Genomic DNA, 23,185 nt, shown 5'->3' with positions numbered 1-23,185 from the left:
ACCCCATCACCACCTGACCGCCAGCGCCAATTACCGCGCGGGGCCGCGGACCCCGGATCAGGAAATGGAAGGAGGGCGAGCGGCCGTGGGGCAGCTCTGCGCCCCTGGACCTACCGCGGGGGCCGCTCCCGGGGGCCGCTGCCGCCCGCGCCTCCTCCCCGGACAGCGGCCGCCCTCCGAGGGAGCGTCCCGCCGGGGGCTACCGGACGCCCGCGCCCCGTGTCCGCTCTTCACCAGCATTCCCGGCTCCACCCGCTTGCCGACCCGGGCCGCGTCCGGCCGTCCCGGTGTCAAGCGAGATAAAAGTAATCCGGCTCTGACAGTCTTTCTCCCCCTCTGCCCTCCCCCCGCACTTTTTGTTTCTCCATTCCCGCGGCAGAGCGTAGGAAGCTGAGAGCAGCCCAGCTGCGTGACCCAGAGGGAGGCAGGCGTTGCACAAGGCGTTGCACAGTCCTTTTAAAACAAGCCCGTCTCCAAATGCCTGGAGCCGAGGCTGCGTGAAGGCAGAGGGCGGCAGCGGCTGCCGAGCACAGGCCGGCGGCAGCCCTGCGGGGTCTGCCCCCAGCGCCCCGACACTGCGGCCGGCGGGCGGGCGGCCGGGAACTCGGGGGCTAGCAGCCCTTTGCACCTTTGAAGCTTTGCTAACTGGAAGAATAGATTCAAAAGTTAGTATGAATGTGGCGGGGCAGCCGAGGAGAGTCCTCGAGTGTCTTACGGGCTGTGAGGGATATAATGAGCCTGAAAATAACGGGGAAGAGAGGGGGAAGGGAGAGAAGGGAAGGCGGACACGACGGTATCAAATACTTCCTATCGGCGGTCGCAGGGCTAACTGCGAGCATCCCTCCCCGCGGAGGAGCGGTTTCCAAACTACGAATTTAAGTCCGCCGGTTTGGCATGCCTCGGCTTGGGTTTATTTCTTAATTTTCATTTCCGCGAGAAATCGCTAGCGCCTTCGCAGAAGTAGCTCTCAAATCCTGGCGTAGGAGGGTGAGGGCACCCGGGCACCTCTGCTTTGCTAAAACTAAGGCTGTTAACGATATTTGCAGCTCAGAGGGAAAAGAGACAACCGCCCTGACCTTATGTAATCGAAAATTGATGGCTAAACTAATTACGCTTTTGTTCTAAAGGGAAAAATATACTTACTGAACGACAGTTAGTCTGGTAGATTTGGAGTTAGGAGGGAAGGTTTTGGATTTTTTTTTTCCGTCCTCTTCAGGAAACGATATAAACACATAGAAATATTTACCGCACCCTTCGAGAATATAATTGTTGAGTCGGTAATCTCATCTGCTGGTATGGGAAAATACATCTAATATATCAAGCATAAATATGATGCGGTTTAGATCTTGCCCTCCTAAAGATATTACATTAACAGTTACCCTGGTTTAAATTCAGATTATTGTCTTTTGCAGTTTTATAGATAATGGATACATGCAATAAAATTCTATTTGAATATATATTCTATCTAACAAGACACACATCGTATCGATTTATATTTTATCCACACACACACACGCACATTGCAGGCGGCTTGTAATATGTTAGAATATTTCCAGCACTTGGGTATACCGGGCTACTTATCTAAACAATCACTCATTTCCTCCTCCTATCAAATGTCTAATTTGTAAAGAGAGTTAAAACACATTTACTTACTCATTTCCAACAGCACATCTATGGAACTCTTTAACTGGGTTAATAGATAAGTTTCTCTATTTACTCTGCGTGGAGAGGAAATGCGGTTACACACAAGCACACAGAGACAGCCGCAACTGTTGAACTGTTGAACAACATTCGACAGGAAAGTGGAGATTTTTAGATTTATATTAAAAAAAACCTCCACGCCAAACGCCAACACAAAAAATAGGGAAGGAAAAATAAAATGAAGTAATAAAAAAGGTACCCCTGTTGTAAAAGAATAAAGCTGCCCCCTACATTACTATAAAAAATAAGGTTGCCAAAGCCTACTATGAGCAGAGGAGAGTATTTTTCCAGCGTAAAGAGATACATGCACACATACAGACACAGACGTACAAATACCTGCCGACCAGGACCAGATGAATTACACTGTGTTATCGTAAATATTAGCCTCGGCATCAGTCCTGAGACACTACGGGCACGGCAGTACAGATCCCAAGCCACGCTAAAAACAGAACGAAAAGTGGTGTCTCAATTTATAAGCTTAGCGCTATATTGGGAGAGTTGACCGGGCTCTGTTTTGTATTATTTTCCGTGATTAGATCTCAAAGTACACTTGTTTCACTGCATCTCTTTCTACCGCGGGGCTCCGTTACAGGGAGAAGGACGTAATTTTGTATACTATTCTAAATCTGCAAGGTGACCTGAACTGCTCAGCTGAAGTCTGTTGTTTTCGTGTGGTTCTATTAGTCTGCGAAGATGTGCTGAGGCAGGACCTCCAAAAGGCCTGTTCCATGTCTTTGTGGTTTTGTTATCATAAACAAGAACCCAGCCAAGACCACCAAGTGTTATCTTGCACACGGCCATTTCGACATTTTACTGCAAGATTTATGGCTGTAATAAACAATCTCAGAAACCCTTTTTTTCCCCGGTACTTCCCTTTGACAAACTTGTAGCATCATCCTAAACTCCCAAAGCAAGAAAAGGAGGGGAAAATAGGCCAGCTCCCTTAATTTTCTAGGACTAAAGTCTCGATTTCACTGGCGAAGGAGACTTTAATCAGTTAATGAAGGAACGAGAGATTCACAGAGAAAACTGACCAAGGAGGAGACGGGACCCCAGTGCAATTAAGTTCAGAAGGAGAGAGTTAATTTCCATGCACCCAGAAGAGCCAACCTCATACATACCCAGAGAGGGGGAAAAAAGAGGATCCCCCTTTTTCCTGTGAAGCAGGCAAACACTTCTGCTACACTCCACATGCGTGGCTAAACCGTAATTACCCCGAACGATAAAATAACAATAATAGCAAGAATAGTAACAATAATAATAATAATAATAATAATAATAATAATAATAATAATAATGATAATAATTCAAGTCAACCTTTCGCCGTGCCCGGGCATCCTCCACCGAGAGCGGTAGGAGGAGGAAGAATCGTACTAGCAGCCTGGTTTGAATTTGATTTGAACCATTTTGAATATATTTAGCCCCAGCTTTCCCTTCTTGAATGCGAGGCTGTCCCAAGTTTCAAAGTGACCGAAAAGTGACACCGTGTGCATTTTGTTTCTTATTAATCTTACACATTGACAGTCTTTGTTAAATAACAAGGCGTGCCCTTCACCAGGCGACATTTTCATATTTGTTAGACGCGGTGACCTGAAGTTCACCTCGGCCTTGGACTTAGTTTTTCTAAAAGGTCTATAACAGTGTCTTTTAGATAGCAGGGTGCTTTGCCCAGGTCACTACTTCTAAGGGAAAATTAAGAAAAAATCGCGGGAAAATGTAAACGTTATGGAATGTATCGACTGTATTCCTTCCTTTGTTCCTGGGAATGATGCAGCCCCCGGGTCTGCTCTTGCCTCCGTGAGCGGGATCCTCCTTCCCTATGCCCGGGCAATGCTCGTAGTTTTGCCCCAAGTTCAGCATTTGGTAAAAGAGATGACTTCCCTGGTACTGGGGCTCCTCTTTACAACGGGATGGTTGGCGGGGTTTGCTCACTCTGTTCTGGCGTGGTTAAATAAACACACGTAAAATGTGATTTGTGCCTGGATTTTAAATGAATGGTCTTCAGCAGACCTTCCACGCCAGAGAGCAGTGTGTTGAATGCAGAGAGTGAAAGGACGGAAAGAGTTCGTCTCAAATTATTAATTGTTCTGCTCCAGGTTGTTGCCTTTTGTTTTCTCTTGTCTTTTTTTTTTTTTTCCTTTTTTCTTTTTCCTTTTTTTTCTTTTTTTCTTTTTCTCTTTTTTCCTTTTTTTCTTTCTCCCTTCAACTCAGGAGAGTCAATATTTACTGAAGTCGCTGTTTCAACTCCTTTTAAAATATTCTCATTGATATTTTTTTTCTAACCAGACTGAAAATATGGAATTCGAGCCTCCAGGTTGTTGGGTTTTTTTGTTGTGGGGTTTTTTTGTTGTTGTTGTTGTTGTTGTTTTGTTTGTTTTTTGTTTTTTTGTGGTTTTTTTTTGTGAGGAAGCAAATGGATTTCGGTCACCAACTCTTGAGTAAGGTGGTTATAGTAACAGCTTTCGTTCTGGGTATATCAAACAAGTATTGTTATTCTTGGAAACAATCCGTCTGCTATTCTCTAACAAAATAGATATTTGGCTACGGTTTTTAGCTTGTTATCAGGCTTGGCTCTTACACCAAATAAATACTGTGCATGTGAAAGGTTATATACTATCTCCAGCAAGGGCAGGCTCCCCAAACACGTAATGCCAGGGCTCGCTACAAGTGAGCCACAGCAGCAACTTGTGAACCACGTCTGCATGCTGAATAAGTATTACGTTCTCCCCAGGCTTCAGCAGGTACTTTAGGCAGAATCTCCAATAATCACTTTGGCTAATCTGAAATCTAACCCCTCGCATATTTGTTCCCCAAGAAATATCACTCGACAGCCACGATCCAGCTGTGTCTCTGGCGAGTAACTCCCTCTCCGCAGAGGCCGGTGTAGCCTCCTGCCTTGGGGGTGGAAAGGCATGGACGGGGGTAAGGTGAACCCTTTCTGAGACTTCTTCGTCGCCCCGTCCCCTCCTCCACACCTTGCATATCAGTTTATGAATATTTGGGAACATCCTTTCCCTCTTTCGTCGACCTCTCCTCCTCATAATTTCAGAGTGAATCTGGTTTGCTATGATCTCTCCCAGAATGAAATTCCCTAAGCGATGTTGGCCAGCTCTCCCTGCAGACACGCCTGATCGAGGAGCTAATGCTTCAACACCAAGGAACAAAAAATCTCAGCAACATGGGAATAACTCCCAGCCCAAAGAAATTCCACTAAACTTTTTCTTTGGGGAAGACCGAGGGCGGGGGGGGTGGAGGGAGGGAAAACAACCCTCCCTGCTCCCGATTTCCCTGGGATGTGCTACCTCGGGTAATTCCAGAAGGATGTGAGATTCCCTCCAAATCACGGAGGGTTGCAGGGCGCCAGCTTCTCCACAACATTTTCCACCGGTAGCGCAACACGGCCCCACTGCTCCACGTTTAAACGAGCTCCTTCAGACCAAACATATAACCCTTATTAGCTCCAGCATGTCCTGTTTAAGCACAGTTTAGCGGTCGCTACAGAAATGAGAGCAAAAATAAAGGCGCGGCTAGGATCGATACAGGCGTTAATAGCTTTCCTCCTATCTTATCTTCCTGCCATTTTGCAAAGTGAGAAAGCTTAACATTAAACCTGTTAAAGCAGGTTATTATATAATAAACAAGGGTGAAGCGTTTTGCTACCTGTCTCTCGGAGGAGGCAGCATCAGCGGCTGCTGTGGGGGTAACACGCGTGTTTACCTGCCGCGACTGAACCCGAGATACTCAGACACAAATGTGGCCGATAATTCAAGATGAAATACAACAATTACTCTTGAAAAGAGGAATTTTCTATCCTTTTCTCGGTAATTGAGGTCATTCAGCCAGTAGGGTTCACCTGGAGTCCATACTGTGATACACACGTAACTCAAAGCTATTTTATCTTTTGTGCTGATAGTCAAGATCTCGGCTATAACATTGACATCAAACTCTGTCTGAGCGAATGACTAAGAGTGGTGCAAAACGTAAACTTTTGACCCTCAACTTTTTGACCTGCAGTTGTAACGCCCTTAACCACAAAGATATACAAAAGCTATGCAGCTTCTTTTAGGAGTAAGAGACTCGCACTGTTTGTTTCAATAGTTCTGCCGTTTCCCTCAGCTTTCTAATAGCGTTTTATTTTATTATTTAAAAAAAAATTATTATTTTTATTTCTTGCTGTTGAGAAATCGGATTCTTTAGCACTTTAATTATTTCATTTGGTTTTTTTTTTCTCTTTTTTTCCTTTTTTTTTTTTTTTCCTTTTTTTTTTTTTTTTTTTTCTTCTTTAATGTCGCAGCTTGTTAAAGTGATGTTAAATCAGTTTGCACAGCCTTTCGGCAGCGTTGGAGGGAAGCCTGTAACTCAAAGGCGCTAAATGGTTACAATTGCAGGTGAAATGCTGGGTAAGTTCTGGGCGTGAGGTTGGAAGGAATGTAGCGACGAGCGTTGGGGGAAAAGCTGCAGCTCTCTGATGCGAGGGTCTTAGTCATTTCTCCTTGATTTAAACATAAAGAAACAACTCTAATTGTTTGCGAAGCCTTGTCTAGGCAAACGAGTTGACTGTGAACTTGGTCTAAAGCGAGCTCTGCTGGTGATTCCTAGGGTGTGCAGATTTATCTTTTCTGCATTTACTTAACCTGGCAGTGAACTGCACGGGCTGCCATTTGTTATCCAGAGACAGACTTCACCTCAAGCAAGGACTGTTCCACAAAATTGCAATAATTACCCAATAACCTTCATAGCAAATATTATTATTGAAAAGACATTTTTTGGGGGGAGGGAGGAATACAGGAAAGATTCCTTATGTGTGCTAGAAGGCGGAATCCTTGCAAATTTTACACGCTCTCTGTGTCAGATTTGATATTGTTTGTGCGTGTATCTACAGGAACATGTGACTGCGATGGTCCATGAGTATTTGCCTTCCAGAGAGACATTAGTGAGGATGCTTTAATTTGAAAGGGATAATATTTTCAAAGATGACCAGGCAGCTGTGAGAGCTGTGCTTTGCGCTCTGGATAGCAGCTTTGGAGACGAATAGGGGAGATTTTAAGGGCAAGAAAGAGAAAGAGCTAAGAAAGCAAAGCGATGTCTTAACTTTGCCAGGAGATTTACTTATGTGTGTATTTAATGCGTTAAATCTGTATTTGCGGGGTGGGGGCTGGGAGGGGGAAGACATTGCTCTAGTATACAGGGTTTGAAATCGAAACCTCATGATCCGCCCCTCATGATCCGTTCCATTCAATTTCCCATGGAGCAGATTGCAAACCCCTCTATTGTCACCCTTCCACAGATACACACTTATTAAATGTAAGGAAATGGCAGAATAATAATTTGCCCGGAATGTTCTGCAATTAGGGACTTTGAAGGGCTTAGACAAGGCTGCAGAGGTGTAATTTGCGGATGACTTTCCATTGGGTTGTTATACTTCTGCTTTAGAGAAAGTTAACGCCTTGCAAAGTCGCTAGTTACACACATTAAGAGAGTTGCCTAATCTTTAATTGGCCTTACGCTTAGACATGACACACTACACTCAAGTATTTCGTCCAAAGGATTAGGCAAACTATATTTCAAATCGCAGAACGCCACTTGCCATGCCTAAAGTAAAACAAACTCGCACGCAGTAATCCCTCAAACACAGCAGAAAAGTAATGTGCGCAGATAAGACCTTTCTCCTGATTCCCAGCGATTATTCTCTATGGCATTTTCCCTCGGAAAACAGTAAGGATCTGGGAATATTCTGATAGAGTTCAGAAGTCTGAGGTTGCTTGAATTTCGAATTTCAAAGCGGATTAGAAAATCTTCATACGTTTCTGAATTTGAATGGCTTCGACTGTCCTGCTTAGGACAGGGCATGACCAGAAATATGGAGAAGTTGTCATTTCTAGCTAACTTTATTTTATTGTTAGAGAGCTTCTTGCAGTGCGGGCGAGTTTATATGCTTGGGGGTTTGGGGATATTTTTATTTTACGTAGTTCTTCAATTTCTGTACACTGCTTTACATGGGTTATGCTCCAGGAGCAACATTAAAAAATGTAAAAATATGTAGTAGCAGATCTTTTCACTCTAGACAGTGAAAAATTACGATCTGCGATGATATCCAGGTTCTTCAAATACTGGTCGAATGGGTGTGCGTGTGTGTTTGTGTATTCAGCAGATAGTTCAAATAACGTGTTGTTTAATCTTGAGTAATCACAAACGGTTTGTGTCTAGTATCGTTCCCCTTTACAAGTGAAGGCTTTTTCTTGGAACAGTTTATACAAGAAGCCCAGACTTTTAAAGGGTTTTCATGCCTTTACCTCAAACTATAAAATTTATGTCATCTAATAAAATAAAATAAAATACATGCCTCTCATGCATAGCTCTCTGGTATTCCTGTTGATGAAAATGTGACAGCTAGCGTACTATAAAATCTCCAACTGTTTATTATAGAAATGGGTTTCAAATGTGCATTTGGTTATGCACTTTTAAAGCCTTTCTCATTTTTAAAAATATATAAAATATACGCGTATGTGTTTGTTTTGTGTTCATAGGAAGGATACACAGACACAAAGGCTTCAGACTCCATTTATCTTACATGGGGGGTTAGCTATAAATATTAAATATTTGTAAAACTAAGATTTTGGAGCTAAGTTAACCTTACATACTCCTGTTCCTTTAATGTTAAAGGCAAGTAAGTTAAAAATAAAGCTCAGTCGGCAATATGCAGACTTTTTAGAGGTACCCAACAAACTTACCCTCCTGTATGCCTGTGCGTTTCTTTCATTTTAACTCACAGTAGCAGATACAGTCTAAATCACAATATGTGAGCGGGATAGCACTAGCGAAATAAAACAAAGCCCATCATCCTGCAGCTCACATCAAACCACCTCGTTCTTTTGCAAACCACAGTTTATGACACATAAAGGAAAACAATGCAATCTGCTGAAACCCTTCTACTCCAAAACTGATCAGAGAATGAGATAAATGAGATACTTATAGCTGGTTTTGGAGATATAAATATATATACAGATTATATTTTTTAAATTCTTTTTTTTTTTAGGCAGTTCTCAAATCTTTTCCCTAGTCCCTAACTAGCTGATTAACACTCCCCAAGATCACTCACTTAAGTAACAGCTCTGAGGGTAAGGATCAGGCCTTAATGCTACCCAGGGAATGACAGAGTTCCTTTCACCCTTTCATTCAAGTCCTGGAAATTCAAAGACTAAAGTTAAATCCGGCCATAAAGTTTATTGCTGAGTAATCACACTCTAGTGAGAACAGTCCACTTAAATAAAAAGAATGTTGAAGTAAACACGCAGCTGGGGCCTACCCCACAATGGCAGCCAGCAATATAAGGCAGAGAGAGAGACAACAGAGCTAGGGGGATATTTACAATCTTCAATAAACCAAGCCCGTATTTCATAATTTGCAGCACTCTAATGACCTGTAGTCTCCTGTATTAATGCTACAAGTTACAGTCAATTGGCTCGCTTTAAAAAAAAAAAAAAAAAAGTCAGAGGAACATATATAGGTATACGCGCGTACACACCCTTTGTATACATAAATACACCAATACTAGACACACTTATGCATGTGCACGGCTTTATATAGGTGCACAGATCAATTTGTACACACATGCACACACCGACGGAGTTTAAATATATATATATATATTTATGCAATTGCGTATAGGATCTGGAAAAAGTTACAGCTATGCACGTCCCTGCAACACACACTGCAAACTCCCAGATGGACACATACACACAGCTAAAGCTTCCTGCACAACCCAATGCAGAAAATAGGAATCTTAAGCGCTCCTGTACAGTCTTTGCCATTTTAATACTAGCTCCAGTGTGCAACATATTTCACCAATCCAAAGATTATTTGCATATCAGCACGCCTCCAACTCTATCATGCCCACATAAGACACTGCCCAGATAATATCAAGCCCTATTTATTTTGTTTCTTTTTTTTTTTTTTTTTTTAAATCGCCTTCAGTAACTTCTTTTTGCTAAACAAAACCTCTCCAAACTTGGAAAGTCTATTGGAGCAAAGGAAGTAATTATCTTCTGCGGTAGTCAAAGTGATTAAAGCTAGGCCCCAAAATCCATCTCTGCCAAAGTCGCTTATTGTGGTTTACTTTGATTTGATCATTTAAATAGAGAGCTAACTGCTGCAAGTGAAGGGATGGGGGGGATTTGCAGCACAACCTGGATCATTAGTGGTTGATCCTGCCTCTTAGGCTCAGTGGGACCGTCCTGGAAAACTCCAGGCAGGGAGGAAGGGAAAGGGAAAGGGAAAGGGGAAGGGAAAGGGAAAGGGAAAGGGAAAGGGGAAAGGGGAAGGGAAAGGGGAAGGGGAAAAAAGAGAAAGGCAAGAGGCAGCGAGAGCGAGCGGGAGCCTCAGATTCCCCACTGTACAAATAAACTTTAAGGAACTTGTGCACAAAACTTACCTTTGACTTGCAAGGAGCCATTTTTCATACAGTACTGAGAACTTGTGGTTTGGATACTTCTGTCCCTAAACCTGACAATTTGAATGGCCAGGAGGCACACGTAGCCTGCAAAAGAGTCAAATGAAGTCCAGCGTCAGTGAGATTATATGTTATGTGGTATATAATGTTGGATGTCAACTCCCCAAAACCATAAAACTTACTTTAATGGCACCACGTGACTTTTTATAGCCAGTGAGCCTATCTGTCTGTGCTATGGATGATTTTACGATCTAATTCATAGACAAAACCCTATTCATTTGGCACCCAAATGTCATATAGCCGGAACTGGGGCTTATAAAGTTTACTGTTTTATAACTTTTAAGGGAAGGCATCAATGTAACCAGTCAGTAAATGTGCAAATCTTTAGTTGCTCTTAGAAGCTCAGAAGAGTTAACCATTCAAGCTCTGATGGGGTAAGTAACATTACGTTTATAGCAAACTAATTGTAGCGACGAAAACCAAAAATCTTTAAAGGGTGAAAAGTGGGAATGTGGCTAGCGAGGGCTACTAACAGGCGCAGGGGGCTCGGACATAGCTGTCCTGTAAATATACTTAATGAAACCAGAGGAGAAAATCTAGGGCGATGCAAACACGCCTTAGAGTTAGCAGCGTGTTTTAACAAAGCACATGTTGGGCTTTTTTTTTCCAGCCATCAACAAACAGCTAACAGTTGATTCACCCACAAAGGGTGTTGATTGTGGTCCTGCGATGCAGCTTTCCACCTAGTGAGAAACCAGTAAGGAGGAACTCAGGGTCAAACTTTCAATAAAAAATTACCGTAGCGGACAACCGCAGTATCTACCACTTGCAACGTGCAGCAGGAGCCAGGTAAAATATTATTACAGGCTCTGCACGGGTTAATGATTTTTTTTTTTTTTCAGAGGCAAATCAGGAAGCACAACTCCTTGCTTTGTGCAAACCAGATCACGAAAACTTTACAATAGAAAGTTTATTTTTTTTTTGTTGATTTCCAGTCAGTTTTTTTTAAAAACAAATACAAAAAAAAAAAAAAAAAAAAAAAAAAAAAAAGCTGATCACAGTTTGCTCAAACAGCCAGACTTTGACTATATTTGTAACTTTGTTCACAAAAAAACATACATCACAGAAGCTGCGCTTAATAAGAGCCACTTCTAAGAGTTCGTGCAAAGAGTCATATACAAAGGCACAGCAAGGACATACTGCTTGGAATCACAGTTTTCGTCACAGATTCACTATTCACTACACGTATGACAAGTTCAGTTGATTTCATCATTTCACCTCTACAACAGCATTAATTACACAGGAATTATATAGGTAGTTTGAATAAAAATATTTTTAACAGCTTGGAGCTATACAGACATTAACACTTGACCACACATGCACAGTTAAGCAGGTTGAGTGCAACACATAACATTTGTACTAAACCGGGGGAGGGTTTCTTTCTCTCTTTCTTTTTTTTTTACCTTCCTTTTTTTTTTTTTTTCCCTTTTTTTTTTTTTTTTTTTTTGTTTGTTTAGTTTAGTTTTGTTTTAACAGTTACTTCAAGTAACACAGCTCGCTTCATATAAATAAGTTAAAACATCTATTATTTTTTCAAGACAAAGCCATTCAAGACAAAGAAATGTACGATAAAAGCAGATCTACTTATACACGCGAGAGAATGGTAATAAACAGGCTCATGATTAAAAGATGAATAAGGGCGACAAGAACAGGGTTTCTTCACAGAAGTAGCACAAGGAAGTTTTAGAAAGTCAACTTAGTACTGACATGAGACGCAGGGTCAGCTAATACTGCTCAGTACTTTTAATTGATCAAATGCTTAGGGACGGAATGCCCCTCCTGCAGCTGCCATGCTCATACTTTTCAGCTTATTATCCTTTTTCCATTTCATTCTCCTGTTTTGGAACCAGATCTTTATTTGTCTCTCTGAGAGGCAAAGAGCATGTGCTATTTCAATCCTTCTTCTGCGGGTCAGGTATCTATTGAAGTGAAATTCCTTTTCCAGCTCCAAGGTCTGATAGCGGGTGTAAGCAGTCCGAGCCCTTTTCCCTTCTGGTCCCCCTATGTTGTCTGGAAGAGAAAAGTACATTATTTAGATTCTCAGCAGCCACTCGGAGCTTTCGCATTTTACTGCAGCTACCAGAACCGTTATTCTCAGTTCTGCTTGGTTTTGTTTCTGGTTTGGATAAACGCTCAACAAGTTTCCCCCTCCAGCCAATTTTAGACAAGGTTTGGGGAGGGAGGAAGGGGGGGGCTTGGTGGTCTCGGTAAGTTTTATCTTGGATTTGGCTTTCGATTTTTGTTTTTTTTAATTGATTTTTACTTTTTTTTTTCCTCTTTTTTTTTTTTTTTTTTTTTTTTTTTTTAATGGCTAACACCTCCCCCCCCTCCCACGCCTCCCCCAGATAAGCTGGCTTGGAGGATGCCTCTGCTGCTAACTGTTTTTTCATGGCTGTGAGAGCTAAACTGAAGCGTTCAGCCCTTTCCCACGGCTGAGATGGGGAAGGGTCTGGGAGACAGCGAGCCCCCGGCTGCTCCCCCAGAAGCGAGGGCAAGGCAGGTACCCGGGGCTGAAAGTTGCTCGGCTTCCCCGCTCTCCTCAAGCCCTCTTCCCGGAGTTTGGGGCGTCTCGCCCCCCTCCCCCACGGCTTCCCAGCAGTTAAAACTGCCCTCTTCGCCCTCTCCTATTCTCTTTTTAATACGGCTCGGCAAAATAAATGGGGTCAGCCGCGCCGTTCCCACTGGAGGATCCCCCTTCCAGAGAGGAGCCGGGAGCAGCCCCTGCTCCCGATCCCCCCCTCCGGGAAGGCGCTTTCTGCTCCCTCACTGCCCTCCGAGGCCGGCGACAGGAGCCGGGCGGGCTGTATTTTTGGGGCCAGGAGTTGGGGATTTTTTGTTTTGGTTTTTTTGTTGGTTTTTTTTCTTTCTTTCTTTTCTTTAATTTTTTTTTTTTTTTTTTTTTTCGGGGGTGTGGGAGGGGGCGACGACGACTCGCCCAGAGAAAGGAGAGTGCTTCCCTGCCAGCAGAGTTGTGCTGTGCGCGGAGGCTGCCCGCTCTCACGCCCTCCTCTCCCCCTCTCCCCGACCTTGCTCGGAGCAGCCACCCGGTTTACATTAAATCCTCTTTTTCCTCCAGAGAAATAAAGAAAGAACAGGGTATTTGCTTTACCATGACTTATGTGCAGTTTTCGCATCCAGGGGTAGATCTGGGGCTGTGAAGGCTGGGCTGTGCTTTGGTCGGTCGGGGCACTTGCCTGCTCGCTGCTTGCTGGAGTGTCTTCCTCAGTCCCAGACGAGGTGCCAACCCCGTCTCTGCTGATGTGCGTGCTGCTGCTGGAATTGGACGAAGTGCTGGTGGAGTTGGCGAGGGAGTTTTTCACCCCGTGGTGACTCTCGCTGACAGGCGAACCGGCCACGGCGGTGCAGGGCAGAGGGTCAGGGGGAGGCGAGTGGGAAGCCGTCGCGGGCTGGTTGTACCTGGGCTCTGTCGAGGCAGAGGTCGTGTTGGCCGGGTAACTGCGGGGTCTCTCATTGGCACCAAAGTGGGTGGAAGCAGAGCGCCCGACGCTGAGGTCCATGCCATTGTAGCCGTATCCGTACCTGCCGGAGTGCATGCTGGCGGAGTCCCTGTATTGCTCGCTCACCGAGCTGTGATCTCCATAATTATGTAACTGGTAGTCCGGGCCATTTGGATAGCGACCGCAAAATGAGTTTACAAAATAAGAGCTCATTTGTTTTTTGATATGTGTGCTTGATTTGTGGCTCTTGGTCGTTTTGTGCGTCTATAGCACCCTTGCACAATTTATGATGAATTATGGAAATGACTGGGACATGTACTTGGTTCCCTCCTACGTAGGCACCCAAATATGGGGTACGGCTTCACATCACGTGCTTTTGTTGTCCAGTCGTAAATCCTGCCTGATGACCTCTAGAGGTAAACTCGTGCACTGGTGGGGGAGCTGGGAGGGCGCGGGCGGCCCGGGGCGCGCCGCCGCTGCGCGCCGCCGCCACCGCCTCCCGCCCGTACGCCGGCCTCGGGCGCCACCCGCTGGCGGCGCGGGGGATAGCGGCGGCTCCGCGGGGTCGGCGCGGGGTGACGGCCCCCGGCGGCGGCGCGGAGCGGAGCGGAGAGGAGCGGAGCCGAGTGGGGCACCGGGTGCAGGCGGCGGGGCCGGCGGGGCTTGCTTTTGCTCCCGCTGCCCCGCCGCCGGGAGCCCTCCGCTTTGTGCCTGTTGTCTCCTCCGTGCCGGGGATTATTTACACCAGTCACAAAACCTGTATGATCCATCCTTGGGCGCTGGCAAAGCTTGTGTCCCTTATACATAGATTTTTAATTTTTTTTTTTTTCTTATTTTACCCCCTTTTTCCCCCGCGGGAAGTTTCGAGGGGTACCCGAGTCCTGCCGATGTAAAATGGCAGGTACCTATGAAAGATAAATACCGTGCAGCGTTTTTCCAACTAGAGGGTCAAATTCCAGGCGGCTTTACGGACGCCGTTATTTTTCAGCCTCCCGGGGACAAAAAGCAAAAGAAAAAAAGAACTAAAAACCCCACCAAAACCAGCCACGAAATCCTTTTAAAAGCGGTGTTTTTTTGCATTAGTATTTTCCAGATTTGCCTTTGAAAATATATAAAGGCTTATCCTAAAATGTGCTGCCTTCCGAACAAAAGAGCCTTGATGCATATACAAGCGTATTTGTACACAGCTTCACACGCACACTCACGCACACACGATATAGTACAGAGAGCTATAATATATATTAATAAATATTTTTTCTGCGCTTATTTTCCCTATACAGAACTCGAAGCTGAAACATTTTATGGCAGCTACTTTTCTTTAGAGTATCTTTCCAGTTGTTTGGGGTTTTTTTGTTGTTGTTGGGTTTTTTCAGTGCTAAGAAATACGAATTAATCTGAATAAAGATACTGCAAAAGCAGGGAAGAAGATCCCCGAGATTATCTGACAGACACTTTTTTTTTCATTTAAAAAAAAAAAAAAATCAAGTAGAAGAAAATAAAGAAAGATCGACCCAAGCCCACGAAGCCCTAAGAAATGTCCATAATTCAAAGCCCCTTCAGTGTAGAGCTGAGCTCACCGAAACCTCAGTGTAAGCTCAACAGGAACCACAGAAATTCGACTGCTTCGACACCTCTTTCCTCGCTTCCCCTGAAGTTTAACGCCGAGTTTTTGCTTAAATACTAGTAGTGCAGATTACGCAGTTTAGCGGCATTTTAAAAATCTCCCTGCAATTCGTATTCACTTTAATTGCAAGTTTATATCCCGCGTTTTATACAACGATTTTTAAAAAGGATTTTTCTTCTCTTTGTTATTTAAATATCTTATACATACGTAAAACTTTTTTTTCCTCCCCTGCAGACCGTAAGTTTCCAAATACAGCATAACAAGACAGCCCGACATAACGGGAGTCAGCAAAAAACATAAACTCAAGATTTTTTTTTTCAATCTCTCGTATTTCTACCACATTTCACGTTTCTAGTTTAAAAAAAAAACCAACACTCTCTTACGTCTACTCACACAGGCACGCCAGGGACATTCACCCCACACACAGATGCTTACTTCAAATATGAAATCTGGGCCATTTCTCTAATACTTTAAGCAATGCCATCTAATCTTTGAATACGTGGTTATATACATACATGCCTGTAGCTCAAAAGCAAGGGCTTCCGCATATATTAAAGATAGTAACAGATTATTGCAAATATACATCTTTTAACCAAGCCTTTTGGGAATTAATAGACTGTGACAAACCTATAGGATTTTAGTACCAGTAGGAACAAGGTAAATAATAATAGGAATAGTAAGCGCTAAGGAAAGGCCTGGTAGTGTTTATTACTCGAGGCTCTACTCCCCTGACTTTTCCTGTGTTTCTTCGCTGCTGGGCTGTGTGGAATTTATGAATTTGTTTTCCTTTTTCCATTTCATCCGCCTGTTTTGAAACCATATTTTAATCTGGCGTTCAGTAAGGCAGAGAGCGTTTGCAATCTCAATACGTCGTCTTCGGGTTAAGTATCTGTTAAAATGAAATTCCTTCTCTAACTCTAGCGTTTGGTATCTGGTGTAAGTTTGCCTCCCTCGTCTCCCATGAGTTCCATATACTGTACCTGTAGAAGTAAAGACAAAACGATCGCATTGGACAGGGCCCAGTGATTTCAGACCAGAAAGAGCGTTTGGTATATTCTGCCTCCTTTTGCAGGCACAGTCACAGGAGGGGCGCTGGGGGGGGGGGGGGGGGGGACTACTCTGGTTTCCTGGATAAGCTTCTTTTTTTTTTTCTTTTTTTTTTTTTTTTACCCTTTTCTTTTTTTCCTGCCTGACCAGATGTAAATGCGGATGTGCAGCGTGCTTAGTGGCGTTGGGCTAACCGGGATACAAAGAGGCTTTAAGGTGGACGTAGAGAAAGAGAAGTAGGTAGCACCCCTGTGAATCTCTGAGCAGTGTCTGCCCTCTGTGTGCCGAGAGCCTGTGCGCGCACACACACATGCACACGCACGCGTGTGCGGCCCGAGGAGCTGCACGCATATGTGTGTGCGTGTGTGTGTGAACGCACAGGCGGATGTGTTTACACAAACACGCTCTATTGCCATGGCTGTGGCTACAGAGGGTCTGTAATTTAAGTATAATTATAGACATCAGCTAAAGATCGTAGAAGAGCCTTTGCCATTTGCTCCGAAATTTATTGCCTTCGAATGCAAAGCAGCATCAGAATGGTCGTGCTAGAAGTTTAACTTTCAAAAAAAGAAATGCGACCCACAGTCCAGCGAACATTCTCGGGAGGAGGGGGCTCATTAGCAAACACTGAAAGTAAGTGTCTTAATATGGGATTATTAAAAATAAGTGCCATCCCAATGCAACCCTCCCCCCAGCACCACTCCTGGGCAGAATAGTTCAATTATGTGAAGTTCACTTGTAAGTCAGAGAAAATCTGCAATGCCATGGAAGTGAGCCCACGGCCCCAGAAACGTGCTTTCAATATCCAATACTTACAGGCTAATGAGCTGGGGGAGGGGGAGAGGAGGAATGTGCCACAAACGCATTGGATCTTCAGTACAGAGGGCATATTCCCCGCATCGCTCTCTGACAATGAAGAAGCGGAGCAGAGGCTTTGGGGTGGCTTTAGGAGAGTGGTAAAACATCTCTGCTCCTTTTTTTTTTCTCTTTTTTTTTTTTTAAATCTCTCTCTCTCTCTTTTTTTTTTTTTCTTTTTTTTTTTTTTTTTCTTTTTTTTTTTTTTCTTTTTTTTTTTTTTTTTCCCCCTGCTTCCTAAGGATTCTCCAGTAACTTTCACCAGTGAACCCACAAGCTGGGCTCTCGGCCACCATTCCCAGGGTGCCAACGTTCCAGGTCTAAAATAACCTAGGAAGGTTTCATGTTACACATTGCTCTGTAGGAACCGTGTGTCTCCAGCAGTCTGGACTTTATCTAAGAACCACATTAAAAAAAAAAAAAAAAAAAAGAAAAGAAACTTTTCCTTCCTTCCCCCCTCCCCTTTCCAGTGCCCCCCACCCCCCGCCTTGATTGCACCGAAATGCCTTACCAGCGCAGGAGTTCATCCGCTGCATCCAGGGGTAAACAGGGCTCGTGTACTTCCGGTCGGTGCCTTCCTCATTTACAATTTTGGCTTGGACGCCACTGGATTTGTACTGTTGATCGGGAGAAAAGTGCATGTAGTCCCCGGGCCCCCTCTGTTTCCCACTGCCGGAGGGAGAGGCGCTACTAATTTCCTTGTCCGAATAAAAACAAGAGGCTCCGTAATCATAGGAAGCCCGATTGCAAGCAATGACGGTGTTGGACTGTTGGTAGAAACAAGGTGAGGTGTAAGTCTTGTCCTGCAGGCTGCTTGCCCCGTACGAAGCCGGAAAATGCCTGAGAGCATCATAACCCGCCGGGTAAAGGGGGATCTGCCCGAGGAAAGAGTCCTGGCCCCCAGGCAGGCTCCCCGGGAAAGTGGGATTCACGAAATAGGAACTCATTTGCTCTCCCCCTCTCCCGGACCGTGATTTGTTGTGTATTAGTACATCTGGCGATAACTATTAGGAGTCATCGAAGTGGTTTGTTTCTGGATGGCCGAGCGCCAAAAGCGACAGCAGAAAATAGGAGCAGCTGACGGTGGGGCGGCCAATGGGAGAGCGCGCGGCGCCCGCTCCCCCGGGGCCGCCGCCACCGCGCCGCCAACTTACCGGCAGCCCCGGCCCCGCCGCGCCGCCCCGCGCAGCCCCGCGGGGACCGGGCGCGCCCCCGCGGCGGCACCGCCCCCACGGGGGAAAAAATATTTTTTCCGGTAATAATAATAGCAATAGGAAGGAGGGCAATAATTCGCGGCAGGAACAGGCAGCGCGGGCAGCGTGACAGCGTCGGACGTGGGGACATCCCACGCACACCTCACCCCCCCCCCCCCTTTCCCTTCCCGCTGGAAGGGTGGGGGTGCGCCCTGAAAAGTTGGCGGCCCCAAGGCAGGCACATCGCCCCCGAGGGAGTCCCGAAGTCCCGCCGGCAGGGCGGGCGAGCAGCCCCGAGCTCTCCAGGGGAGGGAGGAGGCGGTGGATGCTGCACAGGGAAAGTTTGGAGCGGAGCAGTATGTGAAAGAGGGGAGAGGAGCGCTGGGAGGGGGGCCAAAGGGGGGGTGGGAATGGGGGGCGGCCTCTACTCGTTTTCCCACCGCAATGCCACAAGCGCATCCAGCAGTTTTTAGGACATTTTTCTCGGGAGTCGCCCTTCCGGTGAGGTTTCTCTTGGAGCTCGCTCCAGCTCCGAAGACAGCTTTTGTGAAAGAGGCTAAAGCCTCCCGCATGGAAAAAGTCTTGTATCTTAATGAACACCCACATAATTAACGCGGAGAATGGGGAGAGGCAGGAAACAGTGGGTTTCTGGGAATGGGGATTTTTTTCTTTTCTTCTGCACCAAGAGCCCGAGAAGGCCCGGGAAGGGCTGGACGAGCTGTCGGTGCCCTCTGAGCAGCCAGATAAAGTTCCACGTGTGTCTTCTGCCCAAGTCCCCCCCATCAGAGTCGAGCAGAGGGAATCAAACACTGGAATTAAAAAACGAGCCAGTAGGACTATTCCTAATTAATACAGCCCCGCTAATGAGTGAGCAGAAGCCAATCAGTTTCGTTGTTGCTCCCAATAATTTGATTAAACGCGGACGTGTGTCTTTAAGAGGAGGAAAAAATAAGTGAAACAAACATTTCCACATTCATTTTTCAATATGGCAGTTACCATATAGCGGAAATATAATTCTTGGCCCAGGGCAGGGACTGTTACAGCGCTGATGAAATTCGCTGAGACACAAAAGCCGCAACCCTGTAGTTCCTGGAGATAGTATGAGGTTGTTCATTCCAAGATGTGTTTATTCATAATCTTTGCCCATTACAACAGATTGAAAAGCCTAATTTTAACTGACATTCGTACGAGCGCCGTTTCCTAAAGTAGCTTTCAAAAGAGAGTTTTGTTGTTGTTGGGAGACTATTTGTCTCATTTCCGGGAGCAGATTATGATACCTATAAAACAGTAGTGAGTTAAAACATCTCTCCACAATAGTTTGTATTGTTCACAGTCTCAGCTGGACTTTCACATTCAGATGTTGATTGCCTCCAATTTTTTTTTTTTTCTTTTTTTTAACTTCCTTAACCTCTTCAGCTCGGGTAATCCATAAACACACCTGGTAGAATTACAGCTCACTCGCTGAATGTTTTGGGAGGCAATTTCAGAAACTTGTATTTCCTGAAAGTCAGCCTTCTCCAGGAGAAGTTTCTTTGTTTTGTTTTTTTACTTAGTGGAATACAGTTTTTAAAAGTAGGCAACACCAGGAAACAAGCACACAGCGCTCTAAGTACAAAGAGATTTTTAAAGAGCAGATTTTCGCCAACACAGTTCAAGAACGAAAACGCACCATGAAAAAATACATACTCGAGACACGCAAAATACACTGGCCTCACTTTAAAAAGTTGTAGCGAGACTGAATTTTGTTTGAACCCATCACAGGAAACCAAAATAATAAAATCTAGCCAAGCTAAGTTATATTTACATTTTATAGCATCGGCTACAGACTTTTGTTTTGTTTTGTTTTTTTCCTCCTCTCTTTCTTTTTGTTTCTTTCCTCTTTTTCAAGTTACTCTTTGCGTTCAAACCAAATTGCCGAAATCCCAACCCGCAGGCAGCGAAAACATTTCTTCGTTCCTCTCACAATATTAAAAGGAATGAAACGTGCACGTTTGCCCGGCTGGGTTGTGTTAGAGTAGTTACAGTGACAGCTAAACAATCTACACTGCAATCTCCGCTTTAGTCACATTCAGGCGTCCTCTCCGCTCCTCCTCCACACCCCCAGAAAACACCGAATTACAATAATCTGTTACCCCCCAGCTCTGCCAGGGAAATGCCCTGCGCGGACCCATTTCGCAGCAGTTTCCCTTCACCATTTCCCGCCTTGGAAAGCAGAAAGCCAGCCGCTGCACTCTGCCACCGCAACAAAGTCACTCTTTGCGATATCCGTGTATTTCCTCCGCCTTTATTTGTTTTCGGAAGCCCCCGCACCCCAGCACCTCCTCCACCAAGCGCTTCGCCTACCTCCTCGCTCCAAAAACACGTCCCGCAGCCCCAGACACCCTCGGATACAGGTGCGGAGGCAGTTACGCTCTGAAGCTTAAAAGCCTCTCTCTCCTCGCATATTAAACCACCTACAAGCCTTTCTCATGCTCGGCAGCGTCACCAAAACCAACCTTTAACAAATAGCTCCTAATGCAAACAGTTTGGTCAAGGCGAACCGTTGTTTAGACTGGCGGGGTACCGAGAGCCTGGCCGGGGGAGTCCTCCCCAGCCAGCTCTCAAGGTGATATTTTACATTTGACACACACCGAGGTACAGCGGAGGGGAAGGGGAGGGAGCAGAGCCGGCCCCGCCAGAATATCTTGCTTTAGGGCGAGCTGTGATGCTCTCGTAGAGAAAAAGGTAGGCCAGATTGTTTGGGGTTTTTTTTTCTTTTTTCTTTTTTTTTTTTCCCCCCTCATTTTTTATTTGGGTTTCCTCCGCGCAGCGCAGGCTCCTAGCTCTGCCCTTCCCAGGGGTTGCGGGGGCCGCTCCGCGCCCGCCTCCGCCGTCCCGCCACGCCGTGGCAGCACTGAGCACCCGCGGCCCCGCAATAAATAATCCGGCGCTCGCTGCAGCTCCAGTCCGGCGGATACCGCAATGCAATGCAAATGCAATGCTTTATCAGCCCGGCAGAACAGGCAGAGCCGGGGGCCAGCACTTTAAAGCGCACCGAGCCGCTCGTTCGCCATGAGGAGGCGGGAGCCGAGCCGAGGGTCTGGGGGGCACCGTCCCCGGAGCCCCCGCTCCCCCCCTCCGTCACACACCGCGGGGCACGGGCCCGCCCGCCGCCGATCCCCCCCCGCCCTGGCCCCAGCTCCGCACCGTAACAGTCACAGCAAGGAGAGAAAAAAAAGAAGGGGGGGGGGAAAATCTCTGGCGCTGAAACTGGTTTGGCCGCTACAAAAGCCCTCTCCGAGCAGCCACGCCGGCAAGCGCCGGGAAGGCTGTTCCGAGGGACCCACGGTGGGGCACGGGGGTTATGAAGGCAGCGTTTGATCCGATAAAGAAAAAAACAAATCAAATGCACATTCGCGCTGTTTCCCTGGGCTAGAAATAACCTTTCCCCTGGACATGCCATGGGAGACATTATGCTGACCGTTCTGTTGTTTTTTTGTTATTTGTTTGGTTTTTTTCCCGAAATGGTAAAAAATAAATTACATCTAAATTTCATCTGCCACAAACGAACTTTAAATTAATGCTGCAAAATAAATTTTAAAAAATGTTTAGGGGATTTAATTTTTTTCCTCGTGCTGGAAAAAAAAAAAAATCCCCTCGTACTGATGCTGCAAACAGGAATACATAATCTGAATGCCACAATAACCCCCTGGAAAATGCAAACAGAAATAAACTTCGTGAAGAAAAAAAATAATTACGGCTTTCTTGCTAAATAATAGAAAGTAAACATTTTTATTTAATCATATTTTTGCATGCACTACTTAAGTCTAAATCCACTAATCTGCATCATCTCTATTTTAGCCGGTAACATTTTTTTGTTTAATTGCACATGTCTAATATTTAAACGTATTAAAACCATGTTTCCCTGCTTACGGTAGTGTCATATACATTTCTCACCTTTTAGGTTCTGGCTCACAGGAGCCCCTGCGACTTTGACAGCTGTCGCTTTGGCTGCACAGGAGACGAATCGCCCTCCTTTTGGTGCCAGAAGAAGCAGGAAATTAGCCAGGTTGCAAGTTGAAAATCTGCCACGCCAGTGCTTTGAATCCAATATGCCACACCTTCCAGCGGGGGAACTGGAAATTGCCATCCCGGATCTGTGTTCTAGGCGGCTGCTTATGCCGAACCTCCGCACACTTTGTTCACTATTGCCTTACAAAGGACAAATGAAATGGGGATTGAAAGCCAGAGAGATCCGAAGCAGGACAGAGCTCAGCAAAAGAATGCGGCTCTATTCTCGCAAGGGAAATTATAAAAAAGTTCATGTTCACGGTTACCATCCACATGACCGACAACGACCAATGGAAAAACCGAACAACTCATAAAGTTGTATTGCAAAGTTGTAAATTTTCATAAACAACAACGGATTTATGGCCTTTTCCTCATCACTAAGAAGAGGCAGGTCTTAGAGAGGCGCCATCTTACCACAGAGGCAGCCCTAGAGTTTTTAAAAAGACCTGGAGTTTGTACTTATTTTATTAAAATTACAATTAGTACGTTGACCAGGAACGGACTGTAGTAGGAAAAGGGAACTTGTGGGCAAATTATGCTTTGGTTCTACCTGCATTTACCCGGCAGAATAAAAGGAGATTTCGGGCGAGACATTCCTTTTTTTTTTTTTTTTTCCTTAATTTTAAAAAACATTGAAAATATTAGATCCCCTTGACGTTACGTAGTACCCGGCATAATGATACATTTTCTAAAGCGGGACGATTTTCCCTCTTTTTGATGCCACCCTGATGCCCCCCACCCCCCGAAA

At 45.3% G+C, this 23,185-nt stretch overlaps 2 protein-coding genes and 1 long non-coding RNA gene across 10 annotated transcripts in view; 1 reads left to right on the top strand and 2 right to left on the bottom strand.

Moving 5' to 3' along the window:
• The window catches only part of HOXA5 (homeobox A5), a 21,843-nt gene extending 7,775 nt beyond the window's left edge, over window positions 1–14,068 (bottom strand). For 2 of the 3 annotated variants that reach the window (XR_011724254.1, XR_011724255.1), the window contains exons 1-2: window positions 13,320–14,068; window positions 11,614–12,220 (exon numbers count right to left, since the gene is read on the bottom strand). Coding sequence is in view for 1 of the 3 variants with exons in the window: in XM_071735650.1 (XP_071591751.1) it covers window positions 11,970–12,220; window positions 13,320–13,881 (813 nt within the window). In the remaining 2 variants the exon portion in view is untranslated. Of the gene's footprint in view, window positions 1–11,169; window positions 12,221–13,319 lie in introns of those variants that run through there. The other variant, XM_071735650.1, reaches the window with a different exon arrangement.
• Window positions 1–22,464, bottom strand: part of HOXA6 (homeobox A6) — a 27,414-nt gene extending 4,950 nt beyond the window's left edge. Inside the window, exons 1-3 of one of the 6 annotated variants that reach the window (XM_071735647.1) lie at window positions 17,706–20,568; window positions 10,133–10,237; window positions 1,504–1,718 (exon numbers count right to left, since the gene is read on the bottom strand). In XM_071735647.1, coding sequence (XP_071591748.1) covers window positions 1,714–1,718; window positions 10,133–10,237; window positions 17,706–18,141 — 546 coding nt within the window. In that variant the 5' untranslated portion in view covers window positions 18,142–20,568 and the 3' untranslated portion in view covers window positions 1,504–1,713. Of the gene's footprint in view, window positions 1–1,503; window positions 1,719–1,890; window positions 9,168–10,132; window positions 10,238–15,405; window positions 16,273–17,705; window positions 20,569–22,323 lie in introns of those variants that run through there. The other 5 variants (XM_071735644.1, XM_071735646.1, XM_071735648.1 and 2 more) reach the window with 5 other exon arrangements.
• LOC139792409 (uncharacterized) lies at window positions 21,017–23,185 on the top strand. Its single transcript, XR_011724257.1, has 2 exons — window positions 21,017–21,111; window positions 22,331–23,185. It is a non-coding gene; the product is annotated as an uncharacterized lncRNA (long non-coding RNA).

Source organism: Heliangelus exortis, chromosome 2 (genome assembly GCF_036169615.1).
Source record: "Heliangelus exortis chromosome 2, bHelExo1.hap1, whole genome shotgun sequence".
Lineage (NCBI taxonomy): Eukaryota > Metazoa > Chordata > Aves > Apodiformes > Trochilidae > Heliangelus > Heliangelus exortis.
The sequence above is the reverse complement of the archived record's forward strand: the minus strand, read 5'-3'. Positions and strand labels throughout refer to the sequence as shown.